General features: G+C 48.9%; 1 protein-coding gene across 1 annotated transcript in view; it reads right to left on the bottom strand.

Moving 5' to 3' along the window:
• STUM (stum, mechanosensory transduction mediator homolog) overlaps positions 1-10,879 on the bottom strand; it is a 242,773-nt gene extending 231,894 nt beyond the window's left edge. Inside the window, exon 1 of the mRNA XM_086927996.1 lies at positions 10,541-10,879. Within this exon, the coding sequence (XP_086784122.1) occupies positions 10,541-10,733 (193 nt within the window). The 5' untranslated portion in view covers positions 10,734-10,879. The remainder of the gene's footprint in view (positions 1-10,540) is intronic.
• Between the last annotated feature and the right edge of the window lie 5,355 nt (positions 10,880-16,234).

The raw sequence follows: 16,234 nt of genomic DNA on the forward strand, positions 1-16,234 counted from the left end.
CTCACCTGCAGAGCCCTGCCCCTTGACAGCACCTCCAGCACTAACCTGAAGAGCACCGCCCCAGAACAGCACCTCCAGCACTCACCTGCAGAGCCCCGCCCCCTGACAGCACCTCCAGCACTCACCTGCAGAGCCCCGCCCCCTGACAGCACCTCCAGCACTCACCTGAAGAGCACCGCCCCAGAACAGCACCTCCAGAACTCACCTGCAGAGCCCCGCCCCCTGACAGATCTTCGGCACTCAACTGCAGAGTGCCGCCCCGACAGCACCTCCAGCACTCACCTGAAGATCACCGCCCCCGAACAGAACCTCCAGCACTCACCTGAAGAGCACCGCCCCCGAACAGAACCTCCAGCACTCACCTGAAGAGCACCGCCCCCGAACAGCACCTCCAGCACTCACCTGAAGAGCACCGCCCCCGAACAGAACCTCCAGCACTCACCTGAAGATCACCGCCCCCGAACAGAACCTCCAGCACTCACCTGAAGAGCACCGCCCCCGAACAGCACCTCCAGCACTCACCTGAAGATCACCGCCCCCGAACAGAACCTCCAGCACTCACCTGAAGATCACCGCCCCCAAACAGAACCTCCAGCACTCACCTGAAGAGCACCGCCCCCGAACAGCACCTCCAGCACTCACCTGCAGAGCCCCGCCCCCGAACAGCACCTCCATCACTCACCTGCAGAGCCCTGCCCCTTGACAGCACCTCCAGCACTCACCTGAAGAGCACCGCCCCAGAACAGCACCTCCTGCACTCACCTGAAGAGCACCGCCCCCGAACAGCACCTCCTGCACTCACCTGAAGAGCACCGCCCCCGAACAGCACCTCCTGCACTCACCTGCAGAGCCCCGCCCCCTGACAGATCTTCGGCACTCAACTGCAGAGTGCCGCCCCGACAGCACCTCCAGCACTCACCTGAAGATCACCGCCCCCGAACAGAACCTCCAGCACTCACCTGAAGAGCACCGCCCCCGAACAGCACCTCCTGCACTCACCTGCAGAGCCCCGCCCCTGACAGATCTTCGGCACTCAACTGCAGAGTCCCGCCCCGACAGCACCTCCAGCACTCACCTGCAGATCACCGCCCCCGAACAGAACCTCCAGCACTCACCTGCAGAGCCCCGCCCCCTGACAGCACCTCCAGCACTCACCTGCAGAGCCCCGCCCCCGAACAGCACCTCCATCACTCACCTGCAGAGCCCCGCCCCCGAACAGCACCTCCAGCACTCACCTGCAGAGCCCCGCCCCCTGACAGCACCTCCAGCACTAACCTGAAGAGCACCGCCCCAGAACAGCACCTCCAGCACTCACCTGCAGAGCCCCGCCCCCTGACAGCACCTCCAGCACTCACCTGCAGAGCCCCGCCCCGAACAGCACCTCCAGCACTCACCTGAAGAGCACCGCCCCAGAACAGAACCTCCAGCACTCACCTGAAGAGTCCCGCCCCGACAGCACCTCCAGCACTCACCTGCAGAGCACCGCCCCCGAACAGCACCTCCTGCACTCACCTGAAGATCACCGCCCCCGAACAGAACCTCCAGCACTCACCTGAAGAGTCCCGCCCCGACAGCACCTCCAGCACTCACCTGAAGAGCACCGCCCCAGAACAGAACCTCCAGCACTCACCTGAAGAGTCCCGCCCCGACAGCACCTCCAGCACTCACCTGCAGAGCACCGCCCCCGAACAGCACCTCCTGCACTCACCTGAAGATCACCGCCCCCGAACAGAACCTCCAGCACTCACCTGAAGAGTCCCGCCCCGACAGCACCTCCAGCACTCACCTGCAGAGCACCGCCCCCGAACAGCACCTCCTGCACTCACCTGCAGAGCACCGCCCCCGAACAGCACCTCCTGCACTCACCTGCAGAGCCCCGCCCCTGACAGATCTTCGGCACTCAACTGCAGAGTCCCGCCCCGCGACAGCACCTCCAGCGCTCACTTGCATAGCACCTCCAGCGCTCACCTGTCGAGCCCCACCTCTTGACAGCACCTCTGGCCCTCACCTGTGGGACCCCGCCCCCCGACAGCACCTCCCGCTTGTGTCACACACCCTCGAGTGTTCACCGGCGTCAGACCTCAGGCAGTGAGCATTCATTGTATGCTGTAGGTGTAGGAAGTATTTGTAAAGCGGAGGGAACAGGATTGTTGTTTCACAATACCCCGTTGTACTGCGTAGGTAACTTCATACATGCACTGTTGTTGCACGTCACGCACTCATCACTTTTAATGATAGGATAGCACATTATGAGTGCGCACAAGCAAACCTAGTTAAAAACCGCATTCTTCAACAACAGTTATTTAACTTTCACTGATCTTCTGTGCTTACCAGAGTGGGCCTTCCACCAGGTGTAGTCCCACCAGTTAATCCTGGGCTGGAACCAGGTTCCAGGCCGGCTTTGGGAACGCGCCCGCCCATGTTCCGACACCGGGACAGTGGCACCTTCAAGGCGCGTCTCCTACCCAACGCGACCGCCAGCATGAAACTCCTTTGATGGGTAACCTACTTCCTTCTGTACAGTTGTGTCCTGGCGGCTAGAGATGGAGGGGAAACACAGCATACCTGGAGCATCCAAGCTCGATGCCACACCCACAGGGACATTTTAAAGATGTTGGGGGCCCTGGGCCAAATGTATATTGGGGACCCCTTTTCGCAACATCTTTGAATTTATGGACCAGTTTCAGCCCTTTCAAGCCCTCTCTGGCCAGGCCACTGACAATGCACAGGCACACTCCTCCACATTTCAAATGTGTTTCAGGTAATATTCGTGGATAGTGAACTGTGTTTTCAATGTTGTAACACAGCAGCATCTCACTAGCATTACTACAAATAACGTCTGTCGTCCCCTCCCATTTCTTATATGCGAGGTCCCATTTTGATCTAGAAGAAAGTTTTTTTATGAATGTTGCATAAAACAAAACACAACATTTCTCTGCAAAACGACTGTAATAGACGCTCACACATCACCCACATTAACAATATATTAAAGGAAAACCGCATTTAAAACAATCTGATGAAGAATTATTCAAGGTGATCAGGGAAAGATTATCCGCAGAACAGAGCTGGCTCTAACAGGGGGCCCTTTGGAAAGATGGGGCCCTGGGCCAGAGCCCACTTTGCCCATGCCCTAAAACGTCTCTGCACACCCACCACCCCTCAAGACAAAGAAACTCTCTGCAGACAACTTTACAGGATGCCAAGGGGGGGGGGGGGGGGGGGGGAGGTCTGTGTAGAATATGTAGCTCTCAGTATAATCTGTAGAAATACCAGGCCAGGCGCGGTGCGTCCATAGGGGCGTGGGGGCGTAGCCCCCCCCCCCCCCCCCGCCCGCAGCCGCCCGCAGGAGACACCGAGGGAGAACTGACAATGCATGCCAGTCAGCATGACGTCGGGAGGCGTCATGTTGATTGACATGATTGTCACCAGGCAGGCAGCAACACGAGTGCACATGCGTGGGGACGGAGGGTGAATTTTTTACCCGTGCCCACGCATGCGCACTTGTGTTCGTGCTTTTTTGCGCATGCCCATTAGGAGCCCTTCGGTCTCCTAATGGGCGTGCTGTGGGCGTAGAGTAACCTGTGCCCCTGCAGCGCCAGGATTGGCTGCAAGGGGCTGCCAGTGCCATTCGACGACGTGAAGGTGCCAAGGGGTTGAGGAGAAGAGGAGGTGCGGACCCGGACTTCTTGTCATCATTCTGTGTTACACTGGTACTAATAATGTTGAAACCTACGCCCAACTGTGTTAACAAGTGTTAAAATGACAACATAATGCATTAATACTTTCACAAAATGACATCCATTATGGCACATAATTTGCCATTTCTTGCTACATAATTTAGTCCTTCCTTGCCGCGTATTTAAAGTCACCCTAGCAATAGTTGTTCCTGTACATAGTCACAAATTTAAAAGTATCTAGAACAATACACAAATGACTGTGACACTCTAGAATATAAGGTCTGAGCTGTACTAATGTGTATTCGGGATTGGAGGACTCAGGTTTGAATTCCAGCTAGATAGATCAGGGAGTAATGGACCTACAGCAGTGATCTTTCTGTAACCTGCAGGTCACATAACTGATGAATGAATGATGTATGGATGCAGGATGGGTGGGTGGGTGGGTGGATGGATGGGTGGATGCATGAATGATGTATGGATAGATGCATGGATGCATGCATGATGGATGGATGGGTGGATGCATGAATGGATGGTGTATGGATGCAGGATGGGTGTGTGGGTGGATGGATGGGTGGATGCATGAATGATGTATGGATGGATGCATGGATGCATGCATGATGGATGGATGGGTGGATGCATGAATGGATGATGTATGGATGCAGGATGGGTGGGTTGGTGGATGGATGGGTGGATGCATGAATGATGTATGGATGGATGCATGCATGATGGGTGGATGCATGATGGATGGATGGGTGGATGCATGAATGAATGATGTATGGATGCAGGATGGGTGGGTGGGTGGATGGATGTGTGGATGCATGAATGATGTATGGATGGATGCAAGGTGGTTCGGGCTCGCTCGCTGTGGTGCACTATGCAAATTAGTTTACGCCTCACCACTTTCAAATGTCACCAGCCGCCCCTGACAGGCTCTCTTTCTAGGTGTGTGCGTACTAGCGTGACCAGGCGTCCCGGGTTTGTCATAACAGTCCTGCTTTTTTTAACCATCTGTTCTGGAAAATTCCAGTAAATGTATCACATATTTTCAGACAGGGATGACAGAACACAGCGAGGGAGGCGGTCTTCTTGTCTTCCAATTTCCCAATTGGTTATCAGCTTAGCAGAAAGCAATTTAGTTAACCAGGATGATAAGGGTGTGTGAAAGCTGCGGCTCGTCGCCTCTGCTCTCCGCGTTAGTGAGCGCTGCCAGTGACGTCATTCTGTGTTCACTCCGCTGCTACAAAATTGTAGTCCCATTTCTTGGTTTCTGTTGTGTCCCAGATGTTGGTTTTTAAGCTCTGGTCGCCACCAGTAACAATTCCATATCACAGAGTAAAAGCTGACTTATTCGCACTTTAAGTGTATTACCCCGATGACCTGTTTTATAAGTTAGACACATTAACCATGCATATTTTTTTTAATAATTCAGGCCGCTGACCACAGATTAGACAAATATCTCTACGCAAACGCAAATGCAGTGAGCACCAGAGCTGTTCACGTGTCTTATACCCTGAAACGTCGTGGCGGTACATGTATCACTGCAGCAGGTGCCTTATACCCATGAAGTAACTTAAAAAGCAGTCTATTGGTGATCAATTAATGGAGCCAAAGGTTTGCTGTCAGTGACCAATCAAATAAGCCAAGACAGCTTTACTGATACTTTTTTACCTGTCCTCAATTTCTTTTAGAGCAGATTCCGGGCTTTTTTCTCCATATCTAGCATTACCAATAGGTGTTCTTAGTTCCTGGCCTGCTGTGCTGTGGTGACCCCTAGCGGCGCTGCGCAGTATAACATATAGGTGGACTTTCTCATACGAGGAGCGCTGCCCGCGTGCACCTGAGAGCAGAGGCGCGCGCCGGCAAAGCGCGGGAGTCTGAGCCGGACCCGGGCACCCTCACAGCACCGCTCCCACCATGGATGTTTCCATCCCCTCTGCCCGAAGACTTGGTGATTCGCGCGAACAGCTCGTGTTACAACTTCTAAATTAGACAGCACCCTCCGCCTCCCCCGTTCACGAGACTGGCTGCGGAGACCTGCTAACAAGCAAAGAGAGCGGACAAGAAACCCCCGCCAAGAGAGCAGGGCACGGTGAACGCCCCGGGAGAGCAGGAAACACATCTCTCAGGAAAATGGCTCTTCAGAAATCTCCCTTTAGGGAGCAGCACAGAGACAAACCACCCGCAGGGGAAGGGCACAGCAAAAAAACATGTCTGGCAATGGACACAGGCCAAAGTGTCTGTGAATGAAGCACCATAAAACAAGCAAGCAGTGCACAAGCAGCCTGTGCCGGTCACAGAAGTGCCATGCGTTAACACCACTGCAAGACTCTCGGAACACGACAAGCAATCACTGCATGTGACGGACTGAAGCAGGCGGCAGTAAAACTCCAGCGAATGGAATACGGCACAGCAAACGCCTCTGAATAAAGAGCATAGCGCAGAACCACACAAGCAAAGGAAGAGGGACACAGGAAGAACCCTCTGAAATGGAAAATAGATCATTCAAGAAATATATGCTAAGGAACTTCTGCTAAAGGAAGCGGAGTACTGCACGGAAACTCCTAAAAGAGGACAGAACAAAGAAGAAACATCAGTTAGGAGAGAATAGCAGAACAAGGAACATCTACAAGAAACTTATGCTAGGAAAACAGAGCACAGCAAGAAACCTCAGCTAGGGAACTTTGCTAGGAGGGCATAGCACAAGATACCTCAGCCGCAGAACTCTGCTACAAGGGCACATCGCGACAAGAAAACTCAGCCACAGAACTCTGCTAGCAGCAGGGGGTACCACAAAAAGAAACCTCAGCTAGAGAACTTTGCTAGGAGGGCATAGCCCAAGACACCTCAGCCACAGAACTCTGCTAGCAGGGTACATCGCGACAAGAAAACTCAGCCACAGAACTCTGCTAGCAGCAGGGCGTACCACAAAAAGAAACCTCAGCTAGAGAACTTTGCTAGGAGGGCATAGCCCAAGACACCTCAGCCACAGAACTCTGCTAGCAGGGTACATCGCGACAAGAAAACTCAGCCACAGAACTCTGCTAGCAGCACGGCGTACCACAAAAAGAAACCTCAGCTAGAGAACTTTGCTAGGAGGGCATAGCCCAAGACACCTCAGCCACAGAACTCTGCTAGCAGGGCACATTGCGACAAGAAAACTCAGCCACAGAACTCTGCTAGCAGCAGGGCGTACCACAAAAAGAAACCTCAGCTAGAGAACTCTGCTAGGAGAACAGAGAACAACAAGAAAGCCCAGCTAGAGAACTCTACTAGAAGGGCATAGCATAGCAAGATATCTCAGCCACAGAACTCTGCTAGGAGAACACAGCACAAAAAGAAACCTCAGCCACAAAACTCTGCTAGCAGGGCATAGCACAACAAGAAACCCCAGCTAGAGAACTCTGCTTGAAGGGCATAGCACAACAAGAAACCTCAGCTAGAGGACTCTGCTAGGAGGGCATAGGACAAGAAACCTCAGCCACAGAACTCTGCTACAAGGGCACATCACAGCAAGAGACCACAGCTAGAGAACTCTGCTAGAAGGGCATAGCACAAGATACCTCAGCCACAGAACTCTGCTACAAGGGCACATCGCAGCAAGAGACCACAGCTAGAGAACTCTGCTAGAAGGGCATAGCACAAGATACCTCAGCCACAGAACTCTGCTACAAGGGCACATCGCAACAAGAAAACTCAATCACAGAAATCTGCTAGCAGGGAGTAGCACAACAAGAAACCTCAGCTAGAGAACTCTGATCGGAGAACCGGGCACAACATGAACCCTCAGCTAGAAAATTCTGCTAGGAGGGCATAGCACAACAAGAAACCTCAGCTAGAGAACTCTGCTAGGAAAACAGAGCACAACAAGAAACCTCAGCTAGAAAATTCTGCTAGGAGGGCATAGCACAACAAGAAACCTCAGCTAGAGAACTCTGCTAGGAGTACAGAGCACAACAAGAAACCTCAGCCACAGAACTCTTCTAGGAGGGCTGAGCCCAACAAGAAACCTCAGCTAGAAAACTCTGCTAGGAGGGCATAGCACAACAAGAAACCTCAACTAGAAAACTCTGCTAGGAGGGCATAGCACAACAAGAAACCTCAGCCACAGAACTCTTCTAGGAGGGCTGAGCCCAACAAGAAACCTCAGCTAGAGAACTCTGCTAGGAGTACAGAGCACAACAAGAAACCTCAGCTAGAAAACTCTGCTAGGAGGGCATAGCACAACAAGAAACCTCAGCTAGAAAACTCTGCTTGGAGAACGGAGCACAACAAGAAACCTCAGCTAGAAAATCCTGCTAGGAGGGCATAGCACAACAAGAAACCTCAGCTAGAGAACTCTGCTAGGAGAACAGAGCACAACAGGAAACCTCAGCTAGAAAACTCTGCTAGGAGGGCGTAGCACGACAAGAAACCTCAGCCACAGAACTCTGCTAGGAAGGCTGAGCTCAACAAGAAACTTCAGCCAGAGGACTCTGCTAGGGGGGGCTGAGCCCAACAAGAAACCTCAGCCACATAACTCTGCTAGGGGGCCGAGTACAACAATAAACCTGCTAGGAGAGCGTAGCACGAGGAGCAATCTCTTCTTGCAGGAGAACAGAGGGCATAGAGGCTTATTTGGCAAGAAAGCAGAGCCCAATAAGAAACCTTTGCTACAAGAGCATGCGTCAGAAAAAAAGTCTGCTAGTACTGGAGATAAAAGCGAGAAGCCTCTATTAGGCGAGGGCAGCACAGCAAAAAACATCAGCTAGAAGAGTAATAAAATCTCCTACTATGACAGCAAAGCAAATCAAGAAACCTCTGCTAGGGGAGCAAAACACAGCAAGTGGCCCTGCAGGGAGATCAAAGCATGGCAAGAAATCACTGCTAGGAGAGCAAAGCACAGCAATGAGGGTAGAGCACAGCATGGGATCTCTGCTCGGAGAGCATGCAACAGCACAGCATCTCTGCTCGGAGAGCAAAGCCAGAAACCTCTGTTTGAAGAGTATAGCTCGGCAGGAAATCACTGCTAGGAGAATATAGCAGAGCAGGAAACCTCTGCTTGGAGATTATCGTACAGTAAGAATGCACTGCTATGAGAGGAGAGCACAACAAGAAAAAACTGTGATCGGGAATAAAACCAACAAGGCGTTTTTGCTAAGAGAGCAGTTTGCAGCAGGAAATACCTGCTGGGGTCAGGGGACTGAAAGAAAGTCATGCTAAGAAAGGGACAAGATGTCTCTGGGTGGGGAGTGGGGCACAGCAAGAAACTCACTGACAGCAAGAACCCTCTGTGTACACCGACAGCAATAAACCACGTGTATACACTGACAGCAAGAAACCACTTGTATAATACAGTGACACCAATAAACTACTTGTATACACTGGTAGCAAGAAATCTCCGTTTAGACTGACAGCAAGAAACATCTCAGAACAGTCAAAAGCAAGAAACCTCTGTGTACACTGACAGCAAGAAACCACTTGTATAATACAGTGACAGCAATAAACTACTTGTATACACTGGTAGCAAGAAATCTCCGTTTAGACTGACAGCAAGAAACATCTCAGAACAGTCACAGCAAGAAACCTCTGTGTACACTGACAGCAAGAACCCACTTGTATAATACAGTGACAGCAATAAACTACGTGTATACACTGGTAGCAAGAAATCTCCGTTTACACTGACAGCAAGAAACATCTCAGAACAGTCACAGCAAGAAACCTCTGTGTACACTGACAGCAAGAAACCACTTGTATAATACAGTGACAGCAATAAACTACGTGTATACACTGGTAGCAAGAAATCTCCGTTTACACTGACAGCAAGAAACATCTCAGAACAGTCACAGCAAGAAACCTCTATGTACAATAACAGCAAGAAGCTACTTGTGTATGCTGACAGCAAGAAACCTGTGTACAGTTACAGCAAGAAAGCACGTGTATAATACAGTGACAGCAAGAAACCACGTGTATACAATAGCAGCAAGAAACCACTTGTGTACAGTGACAGCAAGAAAGAACTTGTGTGTAGTGACAGTAAGAAACCTCTGTGTACAGTGACAGCAAGAAAGAACTTGTGTGCAGTGACAGCAAGAAACCACTTGTGTGTAGTGACAGTAAGAAACCTCTGTGCACAGTGACAGCAGGAAACCACTTGTGTGCAGTGACAGCAAGAAACCACTTGTGTGTAGTCACAGCTTGTGTGTAGTGACAGCAAGAAAGCACTTGTGTGCAGTGACAGCAAGAAACCACTTGTGAGTAGAGACAGTAAGAAACCACTTGTATGTAGTGACAGTAAGAAACCTCTGTGTACAGTGACAGCAGGAAACCACTTGTGTGCAGTGACAGCAAGAAACCACTTGTGTGTAGTCACAGCTTGTGTGTAGTGACAGCAAGAAACCACTTGTGTGTAGTCACAGCTTGTGTGTAGTGACAGTAAGAAGCCACTTGTGTACAGTGACAGCAAGAAACCTCTGTGTACAGTGACAGGCAGCAAGAATACTTTGTGCACACTCACAGCAACAAACGACTTGTGTACAGTGACAGCTAGAATCTTTTGTGCACACTGACAACAATAAACCTCTGAGTTCAATGAAAGCAAGACTTCTCTGACAACTATAAAGCCCTGCGTGGACTGAAAACCAAGTAACCTAAGTAAAATGTCAGCAAATAACTTCAGTGTTGTCAGCACTGAACATGTGCACATGGACAGCAAAAACACAACAAACCCTTTGTGTGCAGTGACAGCAGGGAAGCTCTGAGTGCACGGACAGCACCAGACCTCTGAGGGCAGAGAGAGCTGTGCACCGCTGGGCGGGACCGCACACACCTGCTGCACCGCTATCCCCGCCCGGCTAACAGAGTCAAGCAGAGGGACCGCTCCTTACCCAGTCCTGGCACAAAGGTGTTGAGGAAGAGGCAGACGACCGCCACGGGGAATGGCATGTAGGGGATGGCCGCCCGCAGGGGCCCCTTCTTCTCGCGCACCTGCACCACCACCCCGCTGGCAGAGTTGCCCCTCTCCACCATGTCGCCCTCTTTCAGGTCCATGGCTCTGCTGGCCTGCTTCGGGGCAGACATGGGGCGGCTGGAGCTGTGCTGCGGTCACCGGAGCCCGGCCGGGCAGGGCGGAGGGCGGACGGTACCGGGAGGGAGCGGGGCTGGCAGCCTCTGTCCTCTCGCAGCTGATGGACGAGTCTGCGGGAGGCAGCGGGAGCCGCCTGTCCGGGAGAAGGCGCTGACTCCCCCGCGCCATCTAGCGGCCGCAGAGAATACAGCACTCGATGATACCTTTTAATCCTAAAATAATAGCAGACAGGTACCGTCGTCTCGTGCACTCACAACCACTAACCTGGCCAATGTATAGTGATTCACAGGTATTTTGTCGGGAGCTGTTAAGCTCACAGACTTGAATACTGGCACGTAAAACCAGTACAATTAATGATGTTCATATTATATTCTGTTATTCACAGCGCTAAGAAGCGACGTCCCTGTGACGTCTAGAGCTACACAGAAACCAATTTCATTATTGGTCGTGGTAAAATACCACTTAATAATGTGTCACGAAGAAGAGAAAAAGTTCTGAAAATGAAAACGCAGAAAACATTAAAAAAAGAGTTTCTTGTCTAAGAACTTGGGATATTTCTGAATGGGGGAATGTTGGTTTATATTTATTGAAGCTTTATATATTATTAAGGAGAGATAAAGAGCTATAAAGTACCGCATGACACATTGTTTTCTCCAGAGCGCCCAGTTCAGATTCAAACAGATTCCTCAGACATCTGAATGACAATTATTCCACCTTTCTCTAACTATGGTAGGGCACACCTCTTTAGGGCTGAAATTGTAAACGTATAATGTATGTAAAATACACTGGTGTGCGACCTACACCCAGCCCCTTGTCATCTCTGCCATCTAGGCTGCACATTTTGAGCTCTGCTGGAATGTGAACAGTCTCTGTTAGCGCCTAAGTGCCTTCGACCTAGTTCCGCGGATCTCAAATGCATAAAACAAATTAGATGTGTTTTATTATCACACCACACCATGCGGGAAGGTCTCACAGTCGACCCCGAGTGGGGGAGTTTAGTTTCTGGCCTCAAAGCCTCTTCGTAATTTGCCCGTTTGGGAACTTTTCGCATCGATAGCGCTGCCTGTCTCTGCCCACTGCTTGTTATTGTTTGCGTCTCTGTAAAGCGAGGGGGAGGGGGGGGGGGGGGAATTGTGTTTGAGGGGACTTCTCTCTATAACGCACAGGCAGGCCTCGCCGACAGTGAGCTCCGTGCGCCTGGCTTCCTATTTGAGATGTGTAAAACCAAGCTGTGATTCTCGAACAGTGCAAACTCAGCCTACAGTGGATACAATCAGTGCCCCTGTGTGGGGGAACTAACATAGATTACTTGAAACCAGTGCCCCAAATGGACACGCGCTAACAGGAAACCGGGTACTGTACCTGTTCTTCCTTAATTTAAAAGGGAGAGAGGGTGCATGCACTTTTCAGCAGAAAGTCAGTAGTTTTAGTTATTAATAGAAGAGATTCATTCGTTTTCAATAGCAAGCAGATAGTTTATGTTAGTGAGCACCTGCACTTTTATATTTCCATTCCAAGCATTGCAGGCCAAAAATATCTTTGGGTGAGTTGAGCTACAACCTAACCAGAGGTCTAGCTTTTCCTTAAGTGACAAAGTACAAGCTGGGTAATGCGAGCAATCTCTGCTTTGGTTTCCTGTTTTTTTTAGATCTTGCATGAGCCAAGACATGTTGATTTTCCCTAAGTGTGTCTCAGACAGCCATCTTCATTCATTGGTCTGTTATTGTGTCGTTCACATTTTCTTTCCACCATTATGGCATGGTGCAGTGGATTAAGCCTATTCAGCCAATGGCCAACTTTACTGAGACACCGTTCTGCCCTTTCACAAGGAGCACCCACCCACACAAAGTAGTCCCCTTAAGTTCTAGGGACTAATTTGGTAACATGCTTTCTGAGACTAAAAGAATATTTTTGCTTTTAGCCAATGTTTTTAAATTGATGGGGGTCTGGCGGTTTCCCCTACAATAAAGTTTTAGAAAAACACAACACAACAAAACAAAACAAACATTGACAAAAAACAAAATGCTTTCGACTATCACCAGCCCTATTGATTTTGACAATATTTATTCCAATTTATTTTTGCAATGAGTCATTTCCTGCTTTCTTTACAAATACATGGAAGCCACCTTTTACTTTTTATTACATTTAATTTTAATGCCTATTGCATACATTTGCAAAAATATAAATACATAAAATATGAACTATTTATTGCAGGTTTACCAGGAGCATAACTATTGGTTTTGCCAATGCTTGTTTTTTGTACACAGCTGACTTTAGGCTGATTTTAATGGAGCTGCTCCTTAATTTTCACTTACCAGCAAAGAGATACAATGACACAAAGCTGTTAGCCCACTTTCACATAATTTTCCAAAACTGAAAAAGCAAAGGTTACAGGTAGGTTGTAGTTAAGAAATGTAATTAAAAAAACCTTAGAAATTCACTGAAAAAAACCAAAGGCTACAGAAGCGTTATAGTTAGGCTTAGGTTTCACTCATGCAAAAACAGAGAAATTCAGCAGTTATAGTTAGCTGAGCTAACTATAACTCCCGCCCCACAATGCTTTGCTCATGACCTCACTGATGACATCGCTCATGACATCTCAAATGACATCACTGATGACATCATCGGGTGACTGTGAGTGTTTCTAAAATGTTTATGATGTTAAATATATATACACCAAGGTCTACAGATGAAAGAGTGGGTGTATGAGTGCCTGTATGGATGATTCAGTGGGTGCATGTCTGGCTGTATAAGTGAGTGATTATAGGTGTCTCAGTGAATGTATGGGTGAGTGACTAGGTCATGTGAATGTATTTGTCAGTCTGGCAGTTGGTGTCTAAGTGGCTGTATGGGTTGGTTAGTGGCTATGTGGGTGACTGTATGGGTGATTGATTGGTTGTCTGAGTACCCGTATGGGTGCATGAGTGTCTGTGTGGCTGATTGACGATGTGTGTGACTGCCTGCATGGATGAGTGAGTGGGTGAGTAAGTGGCTGTATGGGTTTGTGAGTGCATCCTTGAAGGGCTTTATGGGTGGGTGAGTGTGCATATGGCTGTGTCCGAGAGTGAATAGATGTGTCAGTGGTATGTGGGTGAGTAACTGCACATGTGAAAGGCCCTATAGGTGAGTGCTGCAGTATAAGAGTGACTGTATGTGTGGGTGAGTGGTTGTTAGAGTGGCTGTATGGGTGAGTGTGTGCTTGTGTCAGTGACTGTATAGGTGGGTGAGTATGTGTAAGTATCTGTATCAATAAGTGAGTGTGTGTGTGTGTGTATAACTGTAAAGGCAAGTAAATGGTTGTGTGATTGACTCTATGGGTGAGTGACCAGATGTGTGAGTAGCTCTATGGGTGACTGACAGTATGTGAGTGTCTGTATGGGTGTATGAGTGGATAAATCAGGAGCTGTATTAGTGAGTGAGTTGGTGTATGAGTGGCTGTATGGGTGACTGAGTGGATGTGTGTGTAGACCTGCGAATCTGTGAGTGGGTGTGTATGTACTGGTGTTGGTATTGGTGTTTCAATGGTTTTGAGAATGGTAGTATGGAAGTTGGAGTGGGTGTATGAAAGGTTATATTGGGGTGTGAGTGGATGGGGCAAAGATTATGTGGATGATGTCATCAGTGATATCATTTGAGATGTCATCAGTGATGTCACTGACCATGTCATGAGTGATATAATATGTGAGGTCGTAAGCAGTGCATTGCGGGAGCACAAGTTATAGTTAGCTCAGCCAACTATAACTGCTGAATTTCTCTGCTTTTGTAATAGTGAAACCTGAACCTAACTATAAAGTCTCTGTAACCTTTGGTTTTTCAGTGAATTTCTGAGATTTTTAATGATAATTCCTAACTGTAATGTCATTGTAACCTTTGTTTTTTTTGGTGAGTTTCAAGAATTTATTTAGTTTCTTATTTTCTAACTGTAACCTGTAAACTTTGAGAGTGGGTGTATGAGTGGCTGTATAGGTCAGTCAGCGGGCGTATGAGTAGCAGTATGGGTCTGTCACTGGGTCCGTGAGTGGTCTTGTGGGTGTGAGTAGTGTATGGAACTGCAAATGCATGTGCGAGTGACTGCATGAGTCAGTGAGTGTCTGAGTGGGTCTGTGAGTGGGTGCATGAGTGTCTGAGTGGGTGCATGAGTATCTGAGAGGGTGTTTGAGTGAGTACATGAGTCCCTGAGTGGGTCTGTGAGTGGATGCATAATTGTCTGATAGGGTGTGTGAGTGGGTACATGAGTCTCTAAGTGGGGTGTGCATGGGGATATGAGTCTGTAATTGGGTCTGTGAATAGGTACATAAGTAACTGAGTGGATCTCTGAGTGGGTCCACGAGTCTCTCTGAGGGTCTGTGAGTGGGTACATGAGTCTCTGAGTGGGTTGTGAGTGGGTGTGTGTCTCTGAAAAGATATATGAGTGGGTGCATGGGTGTTTGAGTGGGTCTTTGAGTAGGTGTGTGAGTGGGTCTGTAAGTGGGTGCATGGGTGTCTGACTGGGTCTTTGAGTGGGGGGATGTGTGTATGAGTGGGTTGGTGAGTGACTGCGTAAGTCTCTGAGTGGGTCTATCAGTGGGTCCTGAGTGTCTGATTGGGTCTGTGAGTGGTTGCATAAGTCTCTGCATCAGTGTCTGATATGATTGGGTCTCTGAGTGGGTGAGTGTCTGAGTGGGTCACTGAGTGTGTGCATGAGTCTTGGAGTGGGTCTGTGAGTTGGTGCATGAGTGTCTGATCTGATTGTGTCTCTGAGTGGGTTAGTGAGTTTTGTATTTTTGAATGTTTGGTGCATGCATAAGTGTATGAATTTGTGAGTGAATGTGTGAATGCATGGGTGTGAGTGATTGTGTGTGTGGTCCGTCTGCCCCCTTCAGTTTTAAAATTATCAGCCGTCACTGCAGAACTTGCACATGGTGTGTCCGTAATCAGATTTCTAGCTGCCATGTGGCACAGAAAGGAAAAACCCTTCTCAGGCTTTCTTAACATGAGCAGCAGAAAAGAGCACAAAATACTTGACAGTTTGTCACATGCAAACTGTCAGCCCGCACTGGAAATTATGCTAAGAAGCCCTGGCTAATGAAGGCCTGCATAAGACCTAGCAGGTCTATGGTTACTGACTCACACATACAATCCTATCAGTGCACAAGCAACAATTACGTCAACATGCATCAATGCCTAGGACACCTGTAACACTGTTTAACAATAACAAAAGGAGTGCACACTTGTAACACAGGCTGCATGTGCCATCGCAGACCTAACAAAATAACTAGGCACACAACAAACTTGGCGGTCTGAACCAAAAAGCAGACGAGCCAGAACTCTTGATCCTTCAATTACAAATGTCGCCAGTAGGTAGTTATAGTCAGGACCTAGTTTTAATAGGAAAAGTTTTTTTTGACTTGCCTATAACTTTGGCGTTGTTTGACTAATCTTCGTGAAATCTTCCCAAAAAACTGTCAAAGTAGGTCTGTGTGTCATAGAAAGTTTGGGGTTGATCCGTGGAGTG

This window comes from Lissotriton vulgaris, chromosome 6 (genome assembly GCF_964263255.1).
Source record: "Lissotriton vulgaris chromosome 6, aLisVul1.2, whole genome shotgun sequence".
In the NCBI taxonomy this organism is placed as follows: domain Eukaryota; kingdom Metazoa; phylum Chordata; class Amphibia; order Caudata; family Salamandridae; genus Lissotriton; species Lissotriton vulgaris.